At 48.7% G+C, this 24705-nt stretch overlaps 10 protein-coding genes across 10 annotated transcripts; 5 read left to right on the top strand and 5 right to left on the bottom strand.

The window, feature by feature from the left end:
- Positions 1-344: 344 nt before the first annotated feature.
- On the top strand, positions 345-3935 carry DEU56DRAFT_723622 (histidine phosphatase superfamily-domain-containing protein; the record flags this gene model as incomplete). The annotated part of the gene is made up of 16 exons (XM_041347781.1): positions 345-459; positions 528-970; positions 1030-1235; positions 1285-1454; positions 1513-1988; positions 2046-2115; positions 2165-2190; positions 2247-2585; positions 2646-2731; positions 2784-2880; positions 2936-3135; positions 3187-3382; positions 3446-3456; positions 3511-3657; positions 3715-3787; positions 3843-3935. The coding sequence occupies 16 exons, from the start codon at positions 345-347 to the stop codon at positions 3933-3935; spliced, it is 2748 nt and encodes a 915-aa protein (XP_041215015.1).
- Positions 3936-3956: 21 nt separating this feature from the next.
- DEU56DRAFT_216933 (UBC-like protein) lies at positions 3957-5141 on the bottom strand. Its single transcript, XM_041345119.1, has 5 exons — positions 4775-5141; positions 4565-4721; positions 4405-4515; positions 4355-4357; positions 3957-4300 (listed from the first exon to the last, which is right to left on the bottom strand). Exons 1-5 carry the CDS (start codon positions 5031-5033, stop codon positions 4111-4113), a joined length of 720 nt encoding a protein of 239 aa, XP_041215014.1. The 5' UTR covers positions 5034-5141; the 3' UTR covers positions 3957-4110.
- On the bottom strand, positions 5090-7293 carry DEU56DRAFT_765268 (uncharacterized protein). Its single transcript, XM_041350988.1, has 5 exons — positions 6712-7293; positions 6530-6658; positions 6259-6480; positions 6029-6199; positions 5090-5978 (listed from the first exon to the last, which is right to left on the bottom strand). Exons 1-5 carry the CDS (start codon positions 7240-7242, stop codon positions 5301-5303), a joined length of 1731 nt encoding a protein of 576 aa, XP_041215013.1. The 5' UTR covers positions 7243-7293; the 3' UTR covers positions 5090-5300.
- A 305-nt stretch (positions 7294-7598) lies between these two features.
- DEU56DRAFT_765258 (P-loop containing nucleoside triphosphate hydrolase protein) lies at positions 7599-9144 on the bottom strand. The gene is made up of 7 exons (XM_041350987.1): positions 8842-9144; positions 8658-8784; positions 8376-8589; positions 8234-8321; positions 7960-8183; positions 7870-7904; positions 7599-7813 (listed from the first exon to the last, which is right to left on the bottom strand). The coding sequence occupies exons 1-7, from the start codon at positions 8978-8980 to the stop codon at positions 7795-7797; spliced, it is 846 nt and encodes a 281-aa protein (XP_041215012.1). The 5' UTR covers positions 8981-9144; the 3' UTR covers positions 7599-7794.
- Positions 9145-11720, top strand: DEU56DRAFT_897127 (uncharacterized protein). The gene is made up of 2 exons (XM_041356438.1): positions 9145-9459; positions 9523-11720. The coding sequence occupies exons 1-2, from the start codon at positions 9368-9370 to the stop codon at positions 11357-11359; spliced, it is 1929 nt and encodes a 642-aa protein (XP_041215011.1). The 5' UTR covers positions 9145-9367; the 3' UTR covers positions 11360-11720.
- DEU56DRAFT_765252 (uncharacterized protein) lies at positions 11721-15421 on the top strand. Its single transcript, XM_041350986.1, has 16 exons — positions 11721-11816; positions 11871-12047; positions 12099-12165; positions 12215-12289; positions 12339-12592; positions 12642-13043; positions 13094-13357; positions 13413-14099; positions 14152-14267; positions 14319-14333; positions 14380-14446; positions 14499-14540; positions 14589-14666; positions 14715-14811; positions 14861-14898; positions 14951-15421. Exons 1-16 carry the CDS (start codon positions 11784-11786, stop codon positions 15203-15205), a joined length of 2667 nt encoding a protein of 888 aa, XP_041215010.1. The 5' UTR covers positions 11721-11783; the 3' UTR covers positions 15206-15421.
- A 64-nt stretch (positions 15422-15485) lies between these two features.
- Positions 15486-17126, top strand: DEU56DRAFT_765248 (peroxisomal membrane protein PMP47B). Its single transcript, XM_041350985.1, has 8 exons — positions 15486-15769; positions 15829-15883; positions 15942-16042; positions 16107-16213; positions 16273-16629; positions 16686-16713; positions 16768-16966; positions 17022-17126. Exons 1-8 carry the CDS (start codon positions 15699-15701, stop codon positions 17040-17042), a joined length of 939 nt encoding a protein of 312 aa, XP_041215009.1. The 5' UTR covers positions 15486-15698; the 3' UTR covers positions 17043-17126.
- A 349-nt stretch (positions 17127-17475) lies between these two features.
- DEU56DRAFT_765238 (uncharacterized protein) lies at positions 17476-19178 on the bottom strand. Its single transcript, XM_041350984.1, has 6 exons — positions 18932-19178; positions 18563-18878; positions 18339-18506; positions 18083-18278; positions 17933-17998; positions 17476-17792 (listed from the first exon to the last, which is right to left on the bottom strand). Exons 1-6 carry the CDS (start codon positions 19058-19060, stop codon positions 17729-17731), a joined length of 939 nt encoding a protein of 312 aa, XP_041215008.1. The 5' UTR covers positions 19061-19178; the 3' UTR covers positions 17476-17728.
- A 161-nt stretch (positions 19179-19339) lies between these two features.
- Positions 19340-19930, top strand: DEU56DRAFT_867552 (Sedlin; the record flags this gene model as incomplete). The annotated part of the gene is made up of 3 exons (XM_041355433.1): positions 19340-19481; positions 19542-19696; positions 19769-19930. The coding sequence occupies 3 exons, from the start codon at positions 19340-19342 to the stop codon at positions 19928-19930; spliced, it is 459 nt and encodes a 152-aa protein (XP_041215007.1).
- A 1282-nt stretch (positions 19931-21212) lies between these two features.
- DEU56DRAFT_216698 (P-loop containing nucleoside triphosphate hydrolase protein) lies at positions 21213-24227 on the bottom strand. Its single transcript, XM_041345118.1, has 8 exons — positions 24048-24227; positions 23466-23987; positions 23317-23418; positions 23149-23266; positions 22949-23096; positions 22217-22895; positions 22049-22168; positions 21213-21992 (listed from the first exon to the last, which is right to left on the bottom strand). Exons 1-8 carry the CDS (start codon positions 24051-24053, stop codon positions 21438-21440), a joined length of 2250 nt encoding a protein of 749 aa, XP_041215006.1. The 5' UTR covers positions 24054-24227; the 3' UTR covers positions 21213-21437.
- Positions 24228-24705: the final 478 nt, after the last annotated feature.

Here is a 24705-nt window from a genome sequence, read left to right as displayed (position 1 = left end):
AGACCAAAATTTCAGACCTCGCTCGGGTCCCAAGTAGTCGTGTGCCGCTCTTCTGCACGCCTGCAGGTAAGTGTACTCAATAGTTTTCAGGGTGTACGCCGTTGTATCGGACTTCGCGGCCTGACTTTTTGAATTAGACAGACTGTGCTATCTTCTATTGATCTGCCATGTTCAAAGATAGGCAATCCCGAATTTCAGCTTTCTTAAACTCTCCAGAACTTCAATCTCCTCGGTCTAGCTCAAACCCCACAAGGTCTTCCTCTCGTTCCTCCATCGCTTCCAGCGATGACCGGGCCCTCTTTCACGATCCTAATCGATCCCCCGTGATCCTCGGCATCTGTGCAATGGATATCAAAGCCAGATCAAAGGCAATGAGAGAAATAGTCACACGACTGGTAGAGAGAGCCCACGGCGCCATTGAAGTCAAGGTTTTCGGCGATAAGGTTATCCTTGACGAGGGTGTGTACTTTGCCTCCCCTCTTTTTCCGTTCCTTAATGCCGCCACTGCATACTCACACTCCTGTCAGATGTCGAAAATTGGCCCCGTTGTGATGTACTCATATCTTTCTTTTCTACCGATTTCCCCCTAGATAAGGCGATATCCTACGTCAAACTCCGTCACCCTTTCTGCATCAACGACCTTTTACCACAAGCTTTACTATGGGATCGTCGTCTCGTCGGGGCCATTCTCGATCATTTACAGGTCCCAACACCCAAGCGACTAGAAGTTTCTCGCGATGGTGGTCCTCAAGTAGATCTAGAACTCAAAGAAGCGATGATGAAGAAGCTTGGTGTCACATTGGGTGGCTTTAGAGTCACCCCTGAAGTCTCACTCCGCCCAGACGGAAATGCCATTGTCATTGACGGCCAAGTCCTGGAAAAACCCTTCGTGGAAAAACCTGTTAGTGGTGAAGACCACAACGTTTATATCTATTTTCGGGGCGGTGGAGGGCGCCGCCTCTTTAGGAAGGTATGCATCCATTAAACGGTCCTTTCACACATTCTCCGACTTATCTCTTCCGCTGGTAGGTTGGTAACAAGTCTAGTGATCTTGACGATTCGTTGAATCATCCCCGGACGGATGGTTCATATATCTACGAGGAATTTATCGACGTCGATAACTCAGAAGACATCAAGGTCTACACGGTCGGCAAGGATTATTTTCACGCCGAAACGCGCAAGTCCCCTGTGGTTGATGGTGTTGTCCGCCGGAACACGGAAGGCAAGGAGATTCGGTTTGTCATTCGGCAACTTGTAACCCCCTATCGCTCATGGACGAATTAGGTTTATTACCCATTTGAGTGAGGCGGAGAAGACGTACGCGGCGAAAATATGTCAAGCATTTGGTCAGAACGTTTGCGGCTTTGACATGCTTCGGTGTGAAGGAGGAAAGAAAACTCAGATCATCGATGTAAACGGATGGAGCTTTGTAAAGGGAAACGAGGGTTATTATGGTAAGTGACGATGCGACATCATGTCTAGTCAGTTTTCGGGCTAAATACCACCACTTAGACAAGGCCGCCGAGATCTTGGCCAACCTCTGTATCCACGTGTCATCCTCGCCAGAACGTCCGATACCCTCAGCAGACGCCACAACCAAGGGGCAGCCACCAACATGGATCCTCAAGGCAAATGTAACAGTCTTCCGACATGCTGACCGCACACCCAAGCAGAAATTGAAATTCAATTTTCCTATCGGTGACGTGTGGACCCAACCATTTGTTCGCTTACTCAATGGGGAGAAGGAAGAGATAATCCTTCGCGAGACATCTCAACTGAATCTTATCGCCCAAGCAGTCGAGGAGGCAAAGGCTCTGGGCGCAAGCGGCGATGACTTAGCGAAGCTTACGCAGCTCAATACTGCACTCTTCAACAAGATTAATTTTCCTGGAACTAAAGCGCAGCTCAAGCCTGTGTATTCGAAGAGACAGGCTGGACAGCCAAGGAGGTTAACAAAGCTGACACTGGTCTTCAAATGGGGCGGTGAAGTATGTCGACTCCTGCATGATTTTACCATTCATGTTGATGTGAATTTATCTGCACAGTTCACGCATTCAGCAAGATACCAGTCCCGTGACCTCGGAGAGAACATGAAAAAGGATCTAACAATCATGAGTACGTACCTCACAACGAGGAGGATGGTACTGCTGACCTTCGTATTTAGACAAGGAAGCTCTTCAGAATGTCAAGGTTCGACTTTGAGATTTTGCCCATACAGACGGTGATATTCTAAATTTTCAACCCAGATATATACCTCTTCCGAGCGCCGCGTGATTGCATCCGCCGACATTTTTGCTGCAGCACTTGTCGATAACATCCACTCTTCAAGTTATTCCACTTCTTCGTCAACTCCTAGTTCCCTTTCCTCGCACTCCTCTCAAGATAGCAGATTAAGCTCTCAAGGGATAGCACCTCCGGAACTGATCATCCGTAAAGACCTTCTCGACGACTCCAATGCAGCCAAGGACTTGATGGACGACGTGAAGAAGCGCTTGAAGATATTACTGAGACCCGGTGAACCTGAGAAGCGTCCTGAACTCACATGGCCAAAGAGCATGAAAAAGGAGCCGGTCGAAGTTGTCAAGGTATTGTCACCGCATTGCGCGTTAAGAGGACGGTCGAATACTCACGCTACATCATTATAGGAGGTCATCGAACTTTTGAGCTCCTTCCGGACAATCATGCATAAGAATTTCAATACCATGGATGTGGACACGATCCAGGAACGATGGTAAGAAGATTGATTGACCTTTGGACAACGTCAGGTTCATGAATTTCTGTAGGTGTTGCGGTGATGAGCCTTGGTTATTCAGGGAACGCTGGGACAAGCTGTTTGAGGATTTTTGCGATGTCGAACAAAAGAAGTTTGACCCCTCTCGTGTAAGCACTTTGTAATGTGCACTCAATTGGTGATTGATCCCTGTCAATCTTGCAGGTCTCAGAGCTTTATGACACCATCAAGTATTGCGCGCTACATCACCGAACATTTCTGTTCTCAATTTTCGACCAAAACGCTGGCCACGGTCAGGATCCCAGCCAGACTCAAGACCGCAAGTTGCATGAACTTTACGGGCGTGCCAAAGCCTTGTTTGATCTAGTGGCACCCCAGGAATACGGCATTGAAGCTGATGAAAAGTGTGGCTTGATAAACCATGGCTCGTTTACACAATGTTGAACTTTGTTCAGGGAACAGATCGGCGTCCTGACTTCATTACCACTGCTTCGGAAAGTAGTAGAAGACCTCGAAACTGCGCGAAACAATGGCGCCAGCTCCTTGACCCTTTATTTCACCAAAGAAAGCCATATTCATACGCTTGTCAATCTCGTGCTGCACTCCGGCCTACCGATTGCGAATAGGCGGATACCCGAGTTAGATTATTGTGTAAGCTCTGTTCATATACCTGAGCTTGGCAGTTTACTGATAAGAATGGACCCCCCTTTGTAGTCCCATATCACGTTGGTTCATTCATCCTGTCCGCCGTTTGCCGACTGACTTCCTTGACCTTTTAGCTTTGAACTCTACGAGCGTAATTTTGGGCGCGGAAACTCTGATAAGGAATATTCGATCAAATTATCCCTCAGTGAAGGTGCTCACTCGTCGAACGTCCTGGACTCCACTCTGGATGCACGTCATTCTTTGAACGTCCAGCCTCGAAGGTATCAAATTTCCGTTATCATGAAAATTTACCCCATGGAGCTAATTACTACTTTTAGGAAATTGACGCAACACCTTCCCTACAGCCTCGTCATCGAGAAACTCTCTAAGCACTTCGGCAAAATGACCGAGGTACGTCCCGAGTAAGCGAACTGGAACGCATCTCACGTACAGGTGGTGCTAGCAGGATGATGACACAGGAACGGACACTCCATTCGAAACGAATAACTTCCGGGGGCTTTTCCCAAGTGTCAACGATAGCAGCAGTGACGATAGATGAACCCTTGTTGTCACCTTGAGTTGTTCCAGACTTCGAGGTGGCATCCGAACTACAACTCTATTGCGAACAATTTAATGCGACTATTATTAGACCTTCGTAGTACGTTTCCGTACATTAGGTGAATGGATGTAATATATACCCTACTACTCATATGGTAGCTCATGACCATGGGCACTCACTTTGAAACCTCTGAATGAATGGAGAGGGCCCCTAGTACTTCGTCGACTTCGTCTGGTTTCAATGGGGTAAACCGTAATGAGTGGTTCTTTCTTGAACCTGAAGTGTCATAGAGAGCACTGGGAGATTGAGACAGCTCTGCGGATTGCTTTGCTAACGTCGCAAAAGATGTTCGATTGTCACGATAGCTGTCTGCAACGTCAATACTAGTATTTGGAGTGGCGAGGCTCGTTGTTACTTACAGCCTACGAAACTATCAGCAAAGGCAGCTCTCAGGACAATTGTAACTCACTTGAAAGCTTCCTTGTTTAAAACATCTTCCTCGTGGAGCTTGTCTAGAGTGGGCTCCTTGAACGAACTCTTGATAAAATGCAGAATATGATGTATCTGATGCTCTTTGGGTCTGAGCACACGTGTAAGTCTTGATCAAGCTGTGGCAAGTCGTCACGAACCTCCATGGTCGAAATCGCGGTGCAAGACTGCAAGCCCCAGTCCGGTGATCGACGAGGGGATGGAAAATGTCCGTCAAGAATCGCACCGTTGGGGGTCGTTCAGGATAGTCGTTGGGAAACGTTATGGTGAACTTTAGCACAGAATCCTGGTAGTATCCTGACAATGATATGAAACTGAACAGCGCACTGCTAAGTATTGAGAATGCTGACCTTTGTGCACAAAGAGAACGGCGTCCCACATCAGGGTGCTCTCCACCGAAGGAGTGATGTACATGCCAGTTGGACAGTGGTTGATGTTTCTTAGCGATGCATACTGGAAGTTGAGAGCGGCGCGGGTTGCTGGACTTATAGATCCTTCGGAATGGGTCGAGTCTGCAGCTTGGGCGATCTTTGTTGACACGCTTCTGCCTTTGGCAAGACCCAGGTCAACTGTGGGGGAAGGAACGAGACTGCCTACGGCACTCAGCATGTTTATGTTGACGGCTCAAGAAAGGGAATCTGCTTTCATAAAGTCGTAAAAAGCAAGCTCAGCCAGTGAGGGTAAGCACCAGTGTAATGTTGGATATCAATGAAGCATATATAACAGACAGCATCACGGTAAGGACCTGAACCTAAGTACTAGTAGGATCTGATTGTTCACTAGAGACGCCGTCCCCACGTACATGTGTGCAGTGACAGTGGCCCTAGTATACAATCTGACTCCCAAAACGAGGCAAGCTCGACCTCAGAGTTGAAATCATCTATTGTAACCACCTTTATACCTGGGTCCACCCCCCGATGCATGTCCCCGGTCCCTGTCCCACTCTCGCGAATCTCGTCGCTGCCCTTCTCGACCACGATCTGAATACCTACGAGAATACTCACCATCCCGGTCTCTAGAATTATTTGACGCTCCACGGATGCGGTAGGACTCTGGTTCCTTTGATGGAGCGTAGTGGTCACCGTTCCGCCGTCGATGACCACGGTGAGGATTGTCTTCTAATCGATCAATAAGACGTTTTTGAGGTGGCGTGGATTGGGGTGGCATAAACTGGCGCCCGACGTCCTTCATCGAACTGCCGAATTTTATAGCCTTTCGACCGTTTGACGCAGGGTTTTCATTGCCACGGTTCTTCATGTTACGAGGATTGTTGAACCAGTCCCCTGTGTCATCATCTTCTTGATCTCTGAACCTCTTTGCCATCTTTTCCTTGTCTTTGTTCTTCCCTTGTTTTCCAACATTTAGAGGTGCATCTTCACCCCAGTCCTCACGTAAGGCAGGCCTGTCTTCTTCGTTTTGCAACTCTCGTGGCCCACGGCGAATGCGGACGGGCTCGGATGCCGGGTCATAGAATGGCCCAGACATGATATTGTGCGAGCTGAAAGCTGAAGGCTCAGCGGGTATGTCAAAGACGAAAGCGACCTCATCGCAATCCTGTGAGACTTTGTGAGAGAAGGCGAGTCAGAACCGGCAACCACACATACGTCTCCCAGGTGTCCTGGATTTCCGCAGTTATAACAACATGGCTCCGATGTGATGTAACCCTCGCCTCCACTTCCGAGTGCAAGTTTCTTCTTTTCCTCCCTGGTCTGCGTGATTTTAACACGGTCATCGTCGGTAACGTACTGGTATATTCTCCAAAGCGTAGGACATTCCTTATCGATGTTGGAAGAAGATGAACGGTAGAACCTTGAAAATTGAACTGCTATCTTACATTCATCTTGTGAGCTTGCGATCCGCATCGGTCGCAACCATCTGCTGCGGGTCTTGAACGCGAGAAACGATTTGGGCAGGTCTGAAATCCGTGAGATTGCGTGTGGCAGAGTACGTACGTGTTTACCTTGTTAATGTGACCTTTCATCCCGCAAGTATAGCAAGTCTTGCTGATAGGACAGCTCCGCGTTGAATGTTCGTCACGAGCACCACAAGTCAGACACTTCAAAGCGGAATGAGCAACATTAGACAGAGGTATTCGAAAAACTGACCACTTGAATCGGACATTCATACGTCTTATGCTCGCCCTCTGCACCACAATTCTTGCATACAAAGCGTGATGGTTTAGCATGGGCAGCCTCCTCTCCTTCCGCGTCAAAATAACGAACAAGTCCGGGTGCCTATGAAGGACATGAGCAACTGATCGTGATTGTAACTATGGGTGGCCGCACACCTTCCTGTCCTCATAATCAAGATATTCAATGTAATCTTCCTCTTCAGAATCTACGGGCAGTGGGGGAATAATTTCTACCGGCACTGCACCATCCTCGCCACCGCTCAAAACAGACACATGAGAGGGTAGTAGAAGTCGGTCTGCTGCGCTTTTTGAGCTCTCCGGTTGGGAATTTGAACTTTGCATAGGCTCTGTGACCACAGGAGCAGGGGCGGCATCAAAGAAGAACAGTTCCTGGTCAGAAATTACTGGAGCTGGTGAGCGACGCTTTGGAGACGCCGATCGCCTTCGAGAAACAGTTCCGGCGCGAGAATCTGCAGTACTTTGACGCTCAAGAGACTGGTTTCTTGAGCTGTCAACGCCATCGCGTGTAAGGCCTTTGGACTTTCTCCGTTTTCGCGGCATCCGCTTTGTCTTTTGTAAGGAAGAATCTTCCTGGTTGAGAGAGCCCATAGGTATTTCCCCGTCGGACAATATTTCGATAGTCTCTGGTGGTGGCGGAGTCAACGTCAGGTCTATAATTTCAGGCATTATGGCTGATAACCACAGCGGCGAGACACACAAAAAGGTGTGAAAGACGTGATGCACCTTCAACAAAGCCTTGCGAGCTGCAATTGCACCTGCCTAATAAGGCAAGTCGTTGCTGGCAGTACTTACTGCAGTCACTACCGTACCACTGTTAAAGCTGGCTGCTCGATCAATTGAACACCGTCTCCTCTGTCGACTCTCCAGTCCGGGATTATAGTCTTTAAGTAGTACATAGCGTTCACCGGAGAAGGACGGAGAGCATGATTACAACTCCTTTGCTAATCATATCTGCTTGAAAAGAGTTGGACAATATACTTATAACCGGGACTTGCTGACTCTTACACACATCTGAAACATGTGTGTCCAACTGCAAGTGGCCCGTCCAGATTCTTCGGACAGCAGACATCGTAATTTAGGCAGTGCATGTTGAATACAGGTATGGCTTGTAATGCTATTGCTACAGGTTGTTGAAACTGAAGGGATATAACCGTGTTGTGAAACCGTGCAGTTGATGCGTCCACAATAAAACTCGCGGCAGCGTGGTGGTGTGGTGTCTTAATGACTATAATCATATCTTTGAATGATTGTCAATCTTATGGTCAGGGATTAGTTGCAACGAATCACACCCACTTCTTGTAGAACGTCTCAGAGTCTGAAGGGACAGTCTAGATTTTCATGGATCAGTCAGGTCGTTGCTAGAGGAGCGGGATCAGAACGTACCTCATCTCTCGCACCGCGGCCTTTTCGCCCCTGATTCTCAAGTTCTCGGCGGTAATCACGGTCCTTTCTAAGCCACTGCAGAGCAGTGTTGTATAATGTAGGGAGCTGAGATCCATTTGTAAATCCAGACGGCCATGCAGTAGGTTCTGTGGCAAAGGATCCGAAACGCATGTGGGCTACGTGAGTAGGGAATGAATTGAGTCCGTCGAAAATATGTGTTGCGTCTGTGTGGGTGTTTAATTGATGCAGAAGAACCGAGGAATTTGCAACCCACAAATAATGGTAGCTCCACGGGCGATGCTATCCTCTCGAAGGAAAGTAAGTAATTCATCACGAACCATGACATCAAGGTCAACAGTGACCTGCACACGCGCGTAGCTCAGACAACCTCACAGACATGGCATGAAAGAACGTACTTCGTCTAAGAGAAGAACATTCCATGGTGCCATGAGGCCCATGCAAAGTTGGATACGGCGACGTTCTCCATCGGAAATTGCATGCATATGCCAGTCTAAGTCCACATCTAGAATGTCTAGAAGTCTGTCTCTCCTCTCCTTGTGTTTATATCCTCCCACGGAGTCCAAGAAAGTAGATACCACGATATCGCTCCGGACCACTGGATTCATTGCCCTGAAGAACAGGACAATCGGACCTTGTGTGATGAATTGCGGTCGTGATGAGAATAAGAAGCTACCGACCACTCCGTACCCAGGAAGGTAACGCCGGGCGGGGAATCCCTGAAGACATCTAGGCCATTTATACGAATCTCAGCATCTTTTACCAGTCTTTTACCGGCTAAGATCTGCAGGAGTGTAGATTTTCCGGCTGCGTAAGATTTCAGCTAAGGGCGGTAAGGGCCGCAAGGTACTCTAAGGTACTTGCCTCCATTGGCGCCAACCAAAATTGTTCGAGAACCAGGCCGGAGATGAAACGTGACATTATCCAAAGAAGGGGGGGAATTAGGAACATGATGGTAAGTCAGATGCTCGACTGCGATAGTGGACTCGGCGATGCCAGACATAATAGTTCCTAATGAAAGGGATTGGTATGGTGATAAGTAACAGAAACGATGGTTTTACTGATACTCTCACCTCGTGTTTCAAGTGAAAGCAGGTTTTCTAATAAAAGATGATGGTCATGAGTTACAGTTGTACCACAACCTTGTTCCTGGTCGCTGGCAACTTGCACCAAAATCGTGGGAAGACGCTCGTCACTAAGCTCGCCTTTCGACTTCCAACTTGGCGAGCCTCACATTGTAGGCCATCCTTCTTATCCTCCATCATCGTTGCTCGCAGTGAGCAGCTGTGGTAGGAATTTAGATCCGAATCTCAAAAAAACTTGGTGTTTTAAATTTCATCGAATCACACTCTTTTACTCTGTTTCTCTTTTCTGCTTCTCTCTGCAGATCATGTTCTTAGATACCAGACAATGTGTCACTTGTCCTACAGCTCCCCCATCATGCACTTGTTCAGCCGATCAGAGCTGCATCCAGATAACTAGGTCTGTTCATTTCAATCGGTGAATCTACATCCCTAATCATATCTGACACCAACGTCATGCCAGAACTTGCAACGTCTGCCCATCATTTACTTGCCAGGCAAAGACCACAGCAACATCTAATAGTAATGGGGGTGTCAGCTCAGGCGCACTCGCAGGCGCAATCGTCGCCATCGTTCTGGTCCTTCTAGGGGCTTTGGTACTCTATTTCTGGTACCGTCGTCGTGCGAGTGCCCGCAAGGTCTTGGAGCAGGCTCAGGAAGCCAAGGACGAAGCTCCCGCCTCTGCAGAAGCAGTTCTGAATCGCCCAGATCCCACTGAAAAGCCGCAGCCACCGATGCCTTCCGAGCCCAATACCGTTAGAGTTTTCATTTCATCTTCGGACAGTGTCATCGACCTCGATCCCCAGTCTCGGGGTGCATCTGCAACCGGCACCGCCTCTCTCAATGCCCATACCACTCAACCTAATCCCTTTGACGATGGCAATTCTATACAGACTACGTCGACGGGTACAAATGGCACAAATGTTATCCCTATTGCTCTTGTATCCCCCGGCTCTGCGTCAACTGATTCCGTGACACCTTCATGGCCAGGATCTGCTGCAGCTTCTTCTCCCGTCCGACCCGCTCGGGCACCCGACCTTTCCTTGAATGACAATGCTTCTGCAGTGTCTGACGAATCTTTGCGTGGTCCAAACCCGCGTTACACACAGAGTCAGCGCTCAGGAACATCGAGGATGTCTTATATGTCAAACGCCAGTTACTCCAGTGATTTCCTCAATGAAGCACCGATGATTGTCACCCAAACCCAAGGTGCCGTCAGGCAGGTCGTGGGAGTCGTCAAAGCAGAAGTTATCCAGACCTCAGGTCCATCTACACCTATGTCATCTCATTTATCCGTGAACAGCATTCCGTCTGTTGCTTCTCGCCCTTCAATTCGATCCCCCCTTGCAGCCAGTTCTTTTGGCCCAGCTGATGCCTTGGATGAGACAGAGGAAGAGCATAATACATCCCCACGTAGCGATCCGTTCGGGGATCATCACGAATTTGAGGTACACGGTGATGTCTCAAACCAGTCGCGCCCAGTGTCGGTAGTCTCTCTCCAATCACCCCGTCTCCCGTGGTCTACCAATAATAGAGATAGTCGTCCAATCAGCGTCAGCACTCAGGCCGGCTCCGTTATAGATATCAGCAGTGCCACACGTGTTAATATCGGACTACTGTGCCCATCGAACGTCGAGAAGTCGCCCAGGACAACTATGGGGAGACTAATTACACCGGCCTCGGTACAGTCCTCCCGCCAGCCAGCATCCCTCGAGGAACAGCAGCAGTTAGCCTTGGCACATGCACATGCACAAGCTCGTGCGCAGGGCTTGGATCGCAAGCGAGTCTCAGGCTCCTCGGTTGTTTCTGCCACCTCAACGCGAGCTGACTCTATTCTCGAGTCATTCCCCTTCGTCCCTCCTTCACCCATTTCATCGCTTCCTATCCGTTCTCCGCCTCGTTCTCCTCTACATCAACGATTCTCTGCTACACAGTCGCAGCCTCCTGTCTTCGAGGCAGCAGCCCCTTCATCATCCTCTGCACAGGTGCAGGATCCCACTCCTTCGGACGTTCCAGAATCGGTAGAGACATCACTGCCACCATTAGACCCCCCTCCCAGCCGCCGAACTTTGGGGTTGTCCACAGTCTCTCAGGTTTCCACGGCGTCATCTGGTCTTGGACCATTCCCTTTCCAGATTGATTCTGGAAGCAGTGATGGTATCACACCACCATCTGCTTTTCAAGGACGTCAAAGAGCCAGCTTGGACACGCTCGCACTGATGAGCGATTTATCTTCCTATCCTCTTAGCTACGATCGGGATGAAAGAGAAAGCTTTTCTCGCCAAATTACTAAGGGTTGAAGAGCCAATATCCATGTGCTCTCAATATGGATGCCACTCTTCTGGAGCGCTTCGACCAGCTGGCCTGACGGGGTTGCATTAGGGCTGTGTGTATGAATTGTTGTATTCTGGACTTCTCTCCTATGCTTGGTGTGGGTTTTGCTGCTCTCGTTATCTTATCTAGGTAGTGCTCCGACAGATTTACTTGCGCAGTTCTGCTTCTTCGCTGAACTATTTTCTTTCTACCTTGTCAATTGAAGGAGTTTTATTCTTTCGGCGTTGGTCATTCGTTTTATTTATACATCTTTATGTTTTAGCTGCAATATTGGCTAATCCCATCTTGTGACAAAATTGTCACATTGCAATATCAATCACACCTTGTTACAATAAAGCAACGCTGAAGGGAGATCCATCACTAGTAACGGTATAGTCTCTTGCAGCTGCTATGGATAGAGAGGTCCGACAACTGGTGGAGATGGTAAGGCTTGGTTCTGCGATTCCAGCCAGTGCCATGTTAACCGGCGGCTGGTAGGGTGCGACGGAGGCACAAGCGCAGGCTGCTCTTCGTCGGTACAAAGATGTAATGCAAGCAGCCGAGCGGATCTTCGAAGGCGAGTTCGCCGACGTTGAGGAGACAGATGGAGACGTTAGTATGGAGACTGCTGCTTCGGTAGCGCTCATCACCCCATCACGAACGCCGCGTAGTGCTGTATGTAATTCATTGCTATGCGGAAGAATTGTATTCATCAAGTTTGGTTAGACACCGGATGAGGACGGAGAAGGTGAAGACGATAATGACGTGGACATGGACGAAGACGAAGACGAGGGTGAGTGGCCTCCTGGATAGTCTTCCGCGATGCATTAATCAACTTTCAGTGGATGACTATGTCGACTATGACTCTGATTACGACGAGAAGGCCAGAACTGTTGTTGAAGCCGATCCATACGCTGGCGAGTTCACCTTTATGTTTGTTCGTTCGGTATTTTGATGGCTTCGAAGGTGTCTTCTTCTCGAAGGATCGTCGCGAGGAAGTCATAGAAGTCGAAGAGGAACCTGAGACAGCCTTCATGCCAGACACCAACGAGCAGCTGAAGATTATGACTCAGGGTCAGTGGATGAAGGGTTGTCCAGAAGGCGGCGAACAGGGCTTCTTGTTCGGTCTCTACAACGAGCTAAGCAGCGGTGACTGCCCTTGCCCCCAATCATGCGGACATAGGATTCAGAGATCTAAGAGTAATTTCTTTGCCATTTTTGTGTGTATGACTGTTTTCGATACAAAGCCGAGAGCTGACCTGCATATAGCCAGATTTTATGCTGTATATTCAACATCTTCGCCGTGTCGTAAAGCGCACTTGTCCTTCATGCAAAGTGGATTTTTGTTTCGCGTGCGGAGAACCCATCAACATTGGAAGCAATCGTGACCCTTGCTCTTCGGGTGATGACACTCTATTCCATTGTTCCAATCTGCAAGGCGTTATATTGGGCATCGGGCTTGCTATGTTGGAATCCACGTTCTCTGAGCAGCGTCAACCCGAAGAGAGTTCTCAGAAATCAAAAACAAACAAGAGACGGAAGACCGATCTGCACTCTTCTTCGTCTACTCCGAAAGGGGACGATGACGATGACGATAGCTATTACATGTCTTTGCCAGTGGGGAAGAAATCGAAAGGAGGCATTGGCTATGCTGGAGATGTAAAGGAAGATGTGAGTTTTCATATGAGCATCATCAGCCATCGTTTCTGAAGATATGCAAGACTTCTGGGCAACTCGAAGCTCAGGCCACCCAACGTCTTAAAGATGAGAAGATCGGTACGATACTTTCTCAGATCCGCGAATATCTTCCGTCTCTGCGCCGAGAGGGAGGTGCACGAACCAGTGACTACATGGTTCACCCCACGGCTCTTGCGCATCTTCGCAGACGCTTTAATTGTCTCTGCACCACTCTCCTCAGGAATGATTCCCTCTCGGACATGTCAGATCGTTCTGTGCTGTACTTTGAGTTATTTGAATGGCTCGAGGTAGCGTACCACTACCATCATACGTTCAACTGCATTGATTGATGCCTCACTACAGACTATATCCAACCATGAAGCATTGGCAAGCATGATGGCAATGCCGATCATGGTGGTTGCCTCTGTCAAATCCGTCGCACCCAAGAAAGTAGCCAAGGGTAAGGCACCTATACGTGAACGAACAATCATCTATGAAGGTAGTGCTGGCCCGCGAGAACTTTTGGAAGCAATTGTTATCCAAGCGCAGGCTGCTATCAAGGGATTAGAAGGCATCAAAACCCCCGACCCAGAGGTGCTTGAGATGACGGAGGAGCAGAAACGCATGACATCGTCCGCGAAGGGCAAGGAGAGAGAATTGACCCCTTCTTTATCTGACGAAAACCAGAAGCTGCTCTTGTTTTGTCAGCGAATCTTAGCGACTGCAAGTGCCATCGATCGCTCATTACGCGAAACCAAAGGCGACGCATTTGTTGACCGATTACACACTTCACTGCCAAGAATTACATCGGAACCGTTTGATCATTCAACAATTACTCTTGCTACGACAGATGAGGCGCGGAAGAAGGCTTACGTCGACTGGGCTACTCAAGTTCGATTCGAATACTGTGACCTTACTGTTCCAAGAGAGGAAGACAAGAAAGGGGCGATAGAGGAGAGCTTGCCGCATTACAAGTTCTACTATAATAGCGAGGCCCGAATGCTTGCCACCTCGGACATCCCTAAGCGTTCTCTAGCTATCGCAAAAGAGGTTTTGTGGGGTTTCTTTCGCAAAGGTTTTTTTGACTTAGTAGATCACGCAGCTCGCCGTTTTGACGACGAATCTACCTGTTGCATGGGATTCCTCGGTCTTCTTGAGAGTCGATGAGAATCGAGTAGACATCATCAAGGCGCTTATCATAGGTCCAGAAGGAACTCCGTCAGTACCTTCCTCTCGCTCTGATGGGCCGTTCTTACCTTTGTGTTCTAGATATCAAGATGGCTGGTAAGTCACTTGCAAAACAAAATTCTCGTGCTCAGAGACTCTGCAGTTTCCTGTTCGATATTTTCCTTGGACCGAGCTATAACCAGGCTCCTCCAAGCGTCAAGTACATGACGGTGAGTGACTGCCTCGGTTCGAATATTTTATGTTACTGAGATTCCTTGGCAGACTAACGGTGGGAAGTATCGGTTCAACCCTAATCTCTACGCAGTGAGTACGAACATCCAGGAAGTGATCTGTTTACATATTTCATTTCAGGATGGCAAAGTCTGCCTGTCTCTTCTTGGCACATGGTCTGGTCCAGGGTGGGTCTCCGGAAAGTCGACATTGCTACAAGTTTGCGTTCCTCTACTGTCATTCAGTATCTGCGCTCACACCTTGTAGGTCCTTATATCCATTCAGTCCATGATCCTTTGCGAGGAGCCTTATCTCAACGAGCCTGGATGGGCGAACGACGGTGGTACTCCCCAGTCGAGGCAATGTGGGTGGCTAAATTCGGTGATGAGCTTTTTTTCTGACGTTCTCGTCAGACTCTGCCAACGTTCGGAGGATGGGCGTCAAGACCGCAGTAAGATCTATGCCTGATCTTCCACTGTTGTCTCTTACCTTTGATGTTGCAGATGCTCGGTAACCTCAAGAACCCTCCAGAGCCCTTCGGCGACGTGATCCGTACGCACTACCGCCTCAAAGCGCAAGCCATCATCACGCAGTTGGACAAATGGCTCGCGTTGGACGACGGTAAAGCAACTGTTGGCGATTCGTTCTCCACAAGGCAGGATTCTGGCGGCAGCTCTAATGGCTTCAAGAAGGATGTCGAGGAGATGCAGCAGTTGCTTAGACAGTTGCAGGACGACACGTTCAAGGTCGACAAGTGAGGACTTATTGTGGTAAAACATACCCCAGCATGCAGAACAGCACTGGCAGCAGAACCAGAAGCAGTGAACCCATACGTGTATTTAGGCGACTAATTGCTACATGCCGTCCACGACTTGTGTATTCATCAAGTTCAATTGAAGTAGATGTTGTATTTTATTATTATGCATTAGCTAGGCTATCAAGTTTGGAACGATGTGAATGCACGCTGGTCACCCCGCTGTGCTCTTCGGAATCAATAGAATGAACCTGAACACAATTTACATGTGATTAAGTTTCAGTGCCTCTAATGAGCGCTCGCTTCACCCACCCTCAAGCTCCTTGATTCCCTAAATCCTTTCGTGTTCCAATTTGCAAAGCGATCCATAAGTGGCACGACACACGGGCGCCTATAAGCTCCTTTCCGTGATTTTCCACCAGTACTGGTTCCAGAACACAGAGCTTTCTTCCAGTCTTTCCTTGCACGCGCATAGCATATAGCCCATCGTTCGCATCATGGTAAGCGACTCAGCTATTCATTCACTCGCAGGCGCTGCCGGAGGCATCGTTGCCATGTCCGCAACATAGTACGTACCATCCTATTATTTGCGTGAGTGCAACTTCAAGTAGTTCTTCGTACTCGCAGCCCACTCATAGTCTTATCGACACGCGCTGCAGTCGATGTGAAGAATGACTCCAAGGTGACTGCAACTCGAGATGTCACACTTGCCTGCGCCTCGTGCTCACGTATCTTGACAGAGCGCAGCTCAAAATATCCTCGAAATTGTTAAGCGGGAGGGTATTGTGGGCCTTTATAGCGGTCTGAGCCCAAGTTTGCTCGGGATAGCTGTCACAAACGGGTAAATACTAAATCTTCCCGAGCACCCCCGCGCTGTGTTCTGCTCGTACTCATAACGCTGACAGGGTGTATTATTATTTCTATGAACGTTCTCGAGGGATCATTTTGAATTCGAGGCAGGGGAGCAAGGCGCTTAGTATGTTGGAGTCGATGTTAGCAGGTGTCATTGCTGGTACGCTAGCCTCGGTGTGCATGAGTGATGTTATGACTTATTCAATAACCTACATCTAGGATCAGCGACCACCATCATCAGCAATCCTATCTGGGTTGTACAGACGTCCCAAGCCGTTCGAGTAGAACCATCCCCTTCCGAACCATCCCATTCACGTGCAACACTCAGACGGCCAAGTGTCTTCCAAACCATTCAAGCCATTCTCGCTAAAGACGGGCTAAACGGGTTCTTCCGTGGGCTCGGCCCTGCTTTAGTGCTCGTGATCAACCCTGTACTGCAATATACAGTGTTCGAGCAGTTGAAGAATTTTTTGATTAAGAAGAGGTCCTCGAAGCTAGGGGCAAGAAGCTCTGGAAGCGCGGTCGCAGTCTTGTCCGACTGGGATTTCTTCATCTTAGGTGCACTTTCGAAACTTGGTGCGCTCACTGAAATATAGGTGTAGTTTGAATTATGTTGACAGTGCGCGATGCAGTCGCAACAGGGACGACGTACCCTTATATGTGAGCCTTAGCGCTTGACCAAGCTTTTTAGGCCATGATTTGACTTGTTGTCAGTGTCCTAAAGAGCAGGCTCCAAGCTGGGCAGGCACGCGCAGAGCAGTACAGATCTTCTCTTGATGGTCTCGCTACGATCTTGAGAGAGGAAGGCATACAAGGACTGTACAAAGGCGTCGGCAGTAAACTCCTCCAGAGTGTCCTCACTGCTGCAATATTGTTTGCTGGACAGAGGAGGATATATGAATTTGTGAAGAAGGTACGCGTTTGGGTATCTCGGGTAGCATTGAATTCTTGACCGCAAGTTGCACTAGACTATCGCGTCGACGACATGACTGTCCACGGGGTAATAACGCTATTGCAAATGTGTCACATATGTAAAGTAAGGTCTAGTAATATCATTCCGTGAATACCTGCGACATGAAGGTTACAAGCATTATTCCATTCTAACTGGAGATGAGCAGTTATTCTGAGATGTAGGACTAGGGTTGTCAAAAACCATCCATTAAAGTCCTCAGAATACCAAATCTGTGGTTCGCACTTTTTATTTTTGATCGAGTTTACAACTGCCGACGGTCATGAGGTCGATGAGTGCCCGTGGATAGTTTCGCAATCTACTTTCGCAATCTACTTCAAGGACGTCCAACTTTCTGTCCTTGCAGTTGAGCTTTCTATGTGTTAGAACTCTTTTGACTCCTTTTGATTCATGAGGAAAGGCCTTTACTCACTGCACGGCTTCTGCATTAAGTAGCACACAGCTTTGCAACTGGCTGATTGGGTCGTGATATGAAGCTGAATTTACTTTGACAAAGCGACCTAATGATCAAGTTCCCATTTATTGGAAGCTATCAGAGAACACGCTGTAAGAAATATAATATAAGATAGATACAGCGAGAATCCGGGATGAAAAGACGATACGCATATCAACGTTGAAAGACAACAATTGAAGTATGAACATGGGGACGACGGGAGGTTAAATAAAAATTCCAACATGAATATCGAGGTTAATGAGCAGCCAGCGTTACCTTAATGTCATCTCCAGCTTTGCATGCAAGGTGCCATCGGAGTCCATATATATAGTATTTCTAAAAACGTAGTCAGTTCAACTCATTGAAAAGAAAGAAATTGAAGAAAGTCACAAAATAAGTTGGTCGGTAACATTACTGCTCCAACCACTTACTGTGACGCGGATGGAGCTGAGGAAGTGTTAGGGAAGAAGACTTACTCGTACAGGGGCCAATCGCTTAATGACCAAAAAATGTTGATGAATGAGTCCTTATATCCTTGAGATCTAAATGGACAAGAGATCAAATGATAATAATAGAAATATCAGTATGCCTTGCGTTCGAATACATCGGAACAAATTCAAATTCACCCCCCAGGTACAAGCAATTTCTTATTTTCATAAGTCATTCGCAACCCTTGAGGTGGGGTTGCAGAGCCGGGTTTTTCGTGGGCCTCGATCAGAAGTATCGCGTCTGGACGCGCTGGAAAGCTAGGCTGAGAAAGACCAAGCCCGATGCGCCACCCTCCATCGGGCCCAATATAAAAGCGAAACAACCATATGCGTCCTGCAGGCATTGACATTATCATAACAACCTGAGAAACGAATCAAGGCCTGGACAACATACCCCCCGCAACAAATTCTACGCCCAAATCCTGTGTAATGTGCAGACGTTTCTGAAACATCCTGATACGGAGGCAAGCGATGAACTGATTCTCGCCCAGTCCATCTCCTTCATGCACCTGAACTTCATCAGGTGGACAACCCAAAGAGCGTCTCAAAGGCTCGTCCTTTGCTGATATATATATATATATTAATGCACTCTCAGGACAGGCATGAATATGGACTTACAATCACTACGTCCCAAACCCAGCTGCGCAAACAGGGCCTGATTGTTGGTTGCCATGCACGCGAGACGTAAGTCGGAAGAACAAACGGACGAGAATTTGGAAATGAATGCAGCTAAGACCGAAAAGGTTTCTTGCCGCTTATTTATAATTGCCCAGTACAACGCTGTGTGGCCCTCGATATTGGGAGATTGCAGAAGGTCAGAGAGTTCTGCAGCTGGAAGAGAAGCAGCGCAGGCATCGACGATCAGGGAAACAGAAGAAGGGGTGATATCTGGAGCGGAGACAATATCACGGATGCGAGATAAGGCAGTGAGTTTCTGGGATTGGAAGGAGTCTGCTGATAAAATAGAGGGAGCAACAGATTTTGTACCTTTCCGCTTGGTGTGTAGAAAGGAAAATACAGATGGTCTGTGTCGGACAGAGTTGTCTGGTAATGCAGACGTAGTAGGTACAGAGGTAGAAGTTGTCTCGTACGGCGGAGGTGCAGATTTGCTATCATCAAGTGCACCAGTCTTGGTAGCCATTGTTATGGAGGGGCAAGTGACGCGAACTTGGAGGTAGTACTGTCCAGTGTCCATAGGACATCGGACTTATACATGGTGTCCTTGGTTCCGGATGACATACATAGAACAGTTGATGAACCTAAATTGTGATACGCAGTAGTCACTGTCACATTGTGGTCACAAATGTGTCACCATCCTTAAACGTCACTCAGTACGTCTTCCTCCTCCAATCTGCAAGTAATTTTACATTAAGGCACTAGAACAAATATTGTAAGATGGCACCTCCTCTGCGCCTGAATGCAGTTGCGTTTATATCACCCCAAAACCACCCAATTCTCATCCGTACATTCGAAAAAGGGGACCAGCTGAAGTACCATTATGTAGCCCACACAAGCCTCGATGTCATCGAGGAACGAAGTCAGTGCACACACAGTTTACTTTCCATTCCCCTACTCACTCACCCGACGTGGCAATTAGCAAATGGTCCAACAAAATCTAACGAATGCTACCTCGGCCTTCTCTACGCAATGGATGACATAGCTGCTTATGGGTACATCACACCTCTCAAAATGAAGATTGTCCTCGCCCTCCCGCTCACAGACTCTGTTGTGCGTGATGCGGAAGTGGTTATGGTGTGTCCTTCTAAATCTCGCCGTTTCTCCTTGTCCGCCTCATCCATTCTCTGGGCACGGATGCATCTTTAGACCTTCAAAGCCCTCCACTTAGCCTACTATCACGCCTCCTCGAACCCCTTCCTCCGACTTCACGATACACCTGCGGGCGTGGGGAGCGCTAAGTGGAAGCGCTTCAGGCAGAAAGTGGATGAGATAGGTAGGGCTGTCGGCGGCGGGAGTGTGCCTTCATGAACTATGCACTTGATCACGACCAAGGTACTGACTGTAAGAAGAATTGAACCGACCTGCGATGACGGCGCATGTCTGATTCATATTTTGTGCAGCCCGGGTCCCAGCTCACCGCGCTTTGCAGGCTTCGGCCATCCTTGTGACAGGGCGCGGTCATGCTACTCGTATGTTACGTGCGGACCGAAATAGATCAAACCCTTCTATTGACTCAGATGTCTAGCAAGTACCGCGTCTGAGACAGATACGGGGTTGACATGGAATACAATGAACCCATTTCCTCGTCTGTTTTCCATTACTAGCTGCGCTTATGTATTGTATGGAGACGTTTCTTGCGGCACAATAGTCAATGATGGCGCTCCTTTTGTGTAGTGGGGTTCAGAGTGCACCGGCCAAAAAAAAAGTATTGTGTTCACTAATGCTACAGCACGCTACTACGTTAAACGTTCGTTCACAGACTTTAGCACTCTGTTGAAGAAATGAATTTCCAATGAATGAAACAACAGAAATCTACGCCCCAAGAGTGAATCAGCCCGCGGCTATGGAGGTTTTCGGCGACGGTAGGGCGCCCACTGTTACTGGGTAAGTTGATCTGAGTCTGAGAAGTTTTCGAACTTCCCCTGCAGCAGGTATTGGGTCGCAATCCCAATATATTGGCCAGGTGCGTTAACCTAACTGTGTCCAAGTATTCCTCTCTAGAGAAACTTCCTCATATATAGTCAAGAAGGAACAACTGTCTTCCTTCTACGGGAGACAAGTTGTAATGTTGTCATGGGCAACATTCACAAGAAGATTGTGTAAAAATTCTTACCTAGTCGAATTAGTGACTCGATGAAATTGGGACCATTCCTTGACTGAGCGGTGGGGATATTGCATGGAAAAACAGCAAAACCTGCAGCTCCCAAAATGTTGAATTAATGACGCAAGCGCATATGCAAGGAAAATGCACGAGCTCGACGGAAAACCCTTCCCCGCAGTTTTCTGCCTCAGCTTTAAAACTTGTCCCATTTCGCTTCTCGAATGCTCGCCCGAGTCACCGTGCGTATATGTGACATGTCAGTATGGGCCATAGGTATATGTGCGAGGCAACACCTTGCAGAATAATCCTCGATAGCCATTTTCATCTGCGTGCAAAAAACTTTTGATCGTATTCTGTGGCAAAGTCCACCTGGAACAACTGTCAGATATTTGCCGACATTAGCGTATCCCAAGAAATGACATACCCAGTCAGTCAGAAGGCCAAGAACTGTGGGCAGACATTGTTGTTGTGCCAGCGTGGCGGTTGAACGTCAGTTAGGAAAGTCTAACTACATGCCGGTGGAGCTAGTGGCAAAAAAACATGGAGTTCCTGCACTGCTAGTTCAAAACAGCTTTATCTGCTCTGATGCGGATTAAGAATGACATCGAAAATCATGTCAGTACTCGACCAAGCGAATCACGCATGTGTCGCAGGAGTTGCTAATCATTAGCGTTCCATTATCATGCCAACAATCATACCGTTAACAGCTCACTTCTAATCGACACCTTTCCCCATCCGCACAGGAAGGCCAGCAAACTTGGCTCGTAGCGCTTCATACTTCCTCCGCTGCACAGCAGACACACTGGGACCGACCTTATCCTGAGCGCGCACAAAATCCTCCAACACAACAAGCACTCGTGGCTGGTTCTCTAATGGACCTTCACCACTATCATCCATCTGGTCAAGCGCACCGAGGACACGTTTAAGGGCCATAACGCCCGCCTCCCGGACGACAGCTGCCAGGTCCGCACCGCTGTACCCATCACATTTCTCCCGCACGATATGTTCCGCGCCCCACAGGATCGTCTCGGCACCTGGTTCTGTAGGCGCGAATGGGACTTTGCGAACTAGCGTCCGCAATATCTCGACGCGTTCGTCGGCGCTTGGCAGATCAACATATAGGAGCTTGTCCAGACGCCCTGGGCGAACCATAGCTGGGTCGATCATATCGGGACGATTCGTTGCGGCGATGACGTAGACAGACTTGCGAGAATCAAGTCCGTCTAGCTCTGTGAGTAGGGTGTTCACAACGCGTGCGGAAGATTCTGACTGTTAGGGATACTAATGTGAGATAAATTGAGATGGAGGATGGAGGGGGTGCGTACCATGCTTTCGTCTCTCCGAGGGACGAGAGCGTCTAGCTCGTCGAAGAAGATCACGCAGGGAGATGAGGCACGGGCGCGAGAGAACACCTGTCTCACAGCTTTCTCGCTTTCACCGACATACTGCGCTCCCATTAACAACTTTTCCAATTGGAATAGAACGTGACTGACCTTGTTCAAAAGCTCGGGACCCTTGACACTGATGAAATTTGCCCTGGACTCATTTGCAACAGCTTTCGCCAGTAAGGTTTTTCCGCATCCCGGTGGGCCCCACAGCAGCACACCACACGCCGCCTCGATGCCTACAGCGCTAAACAACTCAGGGCGCCTGATAGGCTGCACGATTGCCATATGCAGCTCTTCACGTGTGCCATGCAGTGCGCCGATATCGGCCCATGTCACGTCTGGCACGGTTGCAAAACCCTCGCGCTTGGAGGAAGGCTGAACTTCACGTAGTGCGGCGTAAAAATCATCAGAAGTAATGCATAGGGGAGCAAGCTGAGCAGGTGTGAGGGGAGAGGGATGTGCACTGAGGAAGTGTGCGATGGAAGAAATAGAGAGTTGGGATGCAAGAGAGACAAAAGGGGCTATGCTTGGTGTGGTGTCAGCTGGGGGCGTTGGGGGCAGATCCACTGCCATGGGGGTCTCTTGGTCGGTGTTTCCGAGGGCCTCTGGAAGGACGAGCGTGCCATCTGTGAGTTGTTTGAATATGCGTTTGACGGCGACGACACCCGCAGCGCCTGTCAATGCTGATAGGTCTGCACCTACGTAACCAGGCGTGAGTTTGGCAAAGGCAGCGAAATTGAAATCGCCATCTAGCCGGAGTTTTGCGCATAATACTCGCAGAATTCTGACAAAACATTAAATGGACTCTCATAGGATGATGTGACACTATGGACTTACTTGTTTCGGGCTTCCTCATCCGGGACACCCATGCTGATCTCGTGGTCGAACCGGCCAGCGCGACGGAGAGCAGCATCTAGTGAGTCTGGTCGGTTGGTGGCGCCAATGACGATCACAGGCTTGTTTTCAGTCTTCTCCCAGGACATATCTGCACGGGTCAGGTTAGAGGATGATGGCAAATAAAAGGACATCAAACCTACCATCCATGCATGTCAGGAACTGTGCAACTATACGTCGCTCCATCTCCCTCTGGGCACTCTCTCGTTTTGGAGTGATAGCATCAATCTCATCGATGAAAACTAGGCATGGCGCGACACGCTGGGAGTAATGATTAGACTGTCCAGATTCACGCGAAACACAATATATACCTTGGCCTCGTCAAACATATCTCGTAGCGTTTTTTCGGATTCTCCAGACATGCCAGACACAACCGACGGGGCAGATATGCTGATAAACGGAACACCCAGTTCCTGCACGCAATCAGTCGATTTCCACACAATTCGGTAGGCGCACTCACCCCAGCTATTGCATTCGCTAGAAGGGTCTTGCCGCACCCGGGAGGGCCATGCAGCAAAACACCACGTGGAGGCTGCACACCAGTGTGCAGATAGATCTCCGGATGACAGAGAGGCATGGCGACAAGTTCAAGCATCTTTTCGACGCATGCTTCTACACCACCTAGATCGGACAATCGAGTAGCAGGGGGAATGTGGTCATTGGCTATGGAATTGGTAGATGTCTTCGGTCGTTTACTACTGTCTTCTACTGCTAAACGGGTTGAGCGCAATTTTCGCTTTGAGGAAGGGGGACGTGTGTCGGGTGAGGTTACTTCATTCGTAGCGGGTGTTGTGGAAGATGGAGGAGGTATCGAGGTCCCTGGTTCAAATGGGGCTTCTAACGCGGCTAGTTGGTTTGTATCTTCTGAAGGTGTCTCGACAGGCGTGTTTGGCAAAGCAGGCTGAATTGAATTTAGATTGAGCTTCGCCTTTCTGTGGGTGGACCACAGACTTTGCATGGACTTATTCAAAGCATTTGAACCCTGTCTGATCCATTGCGGTTAGCAACGACCTGTCGAATGAATTTAAATCGTGAAACGCACATCCATTACAATTTTTGAGTTTGAGTGCACAGTCGCCAAAAGATGTACGGTATACTTTGCAAGTGCGGGAAATTCCGATGAAGAGGTGCTATGACCGTCATACGGATATGTACAAAACGGGAAGGCGTTGCTGCGCGGGGGGTCATAGGCGTGGGCGACCTGTGCGCCCCCGAACTTTGAGCGTCCCTAATGGATACACTGATCAAGTGCACGCGGAACGTTAACGCGGAACAGCATCTTTTAGGATCCAAGTTGCTCCGAGGTAACAATGTGAAACTAGTATTGTGTCAACGTTATGACCCCTGCGCGCGGTGGGATCGGGTTGTAGCCTGAGTACGTGCGGCCGACACCATAAATGTCTTCGCGCGTCTTCCATGCCTCTGGCAAATCTCCCGACCCTTATGAGTTGGAACGGTCTGCAAAAGAGCTCGTTGCGCGTGAGCAAGCAGGATCTAGCTATGCTCCCCGAACTACTGCCTCAACGCTGCCAATTTATATCCCATTATCGCATAACAACCCTCATCTAACTGCAGAAGTGTTTAACGTCGAAGAATTTCTGCTTTCCCGATCGCACACATCTCTACAAGACTTGCGCTCAGAGCTTAGAGACTACCTTACCTCGTTGAAGGAGGAGCTGGTGTTACTCATCAACGACGAC

The sequence above is a fragment of the Suillus clintonianus genome (assembly GCF_016758775.1).
Source record: "Suillus clintonianus strain FC179 chromosome Unknown DEU56scaffold_2, whole genome shotgun sequence".
Lineage (NCBI taxonomy): Eukaryota > Fungi > Basidiomycota > Agaricomycetes > Boletales > Suillaceae > Suillus > Suillus clintonianus.
The sequence above is the reverse complement of the archived record's forward strand: the minus strand, read 5'-3'. Positions and strand labels throughout refer to the sequence as shown.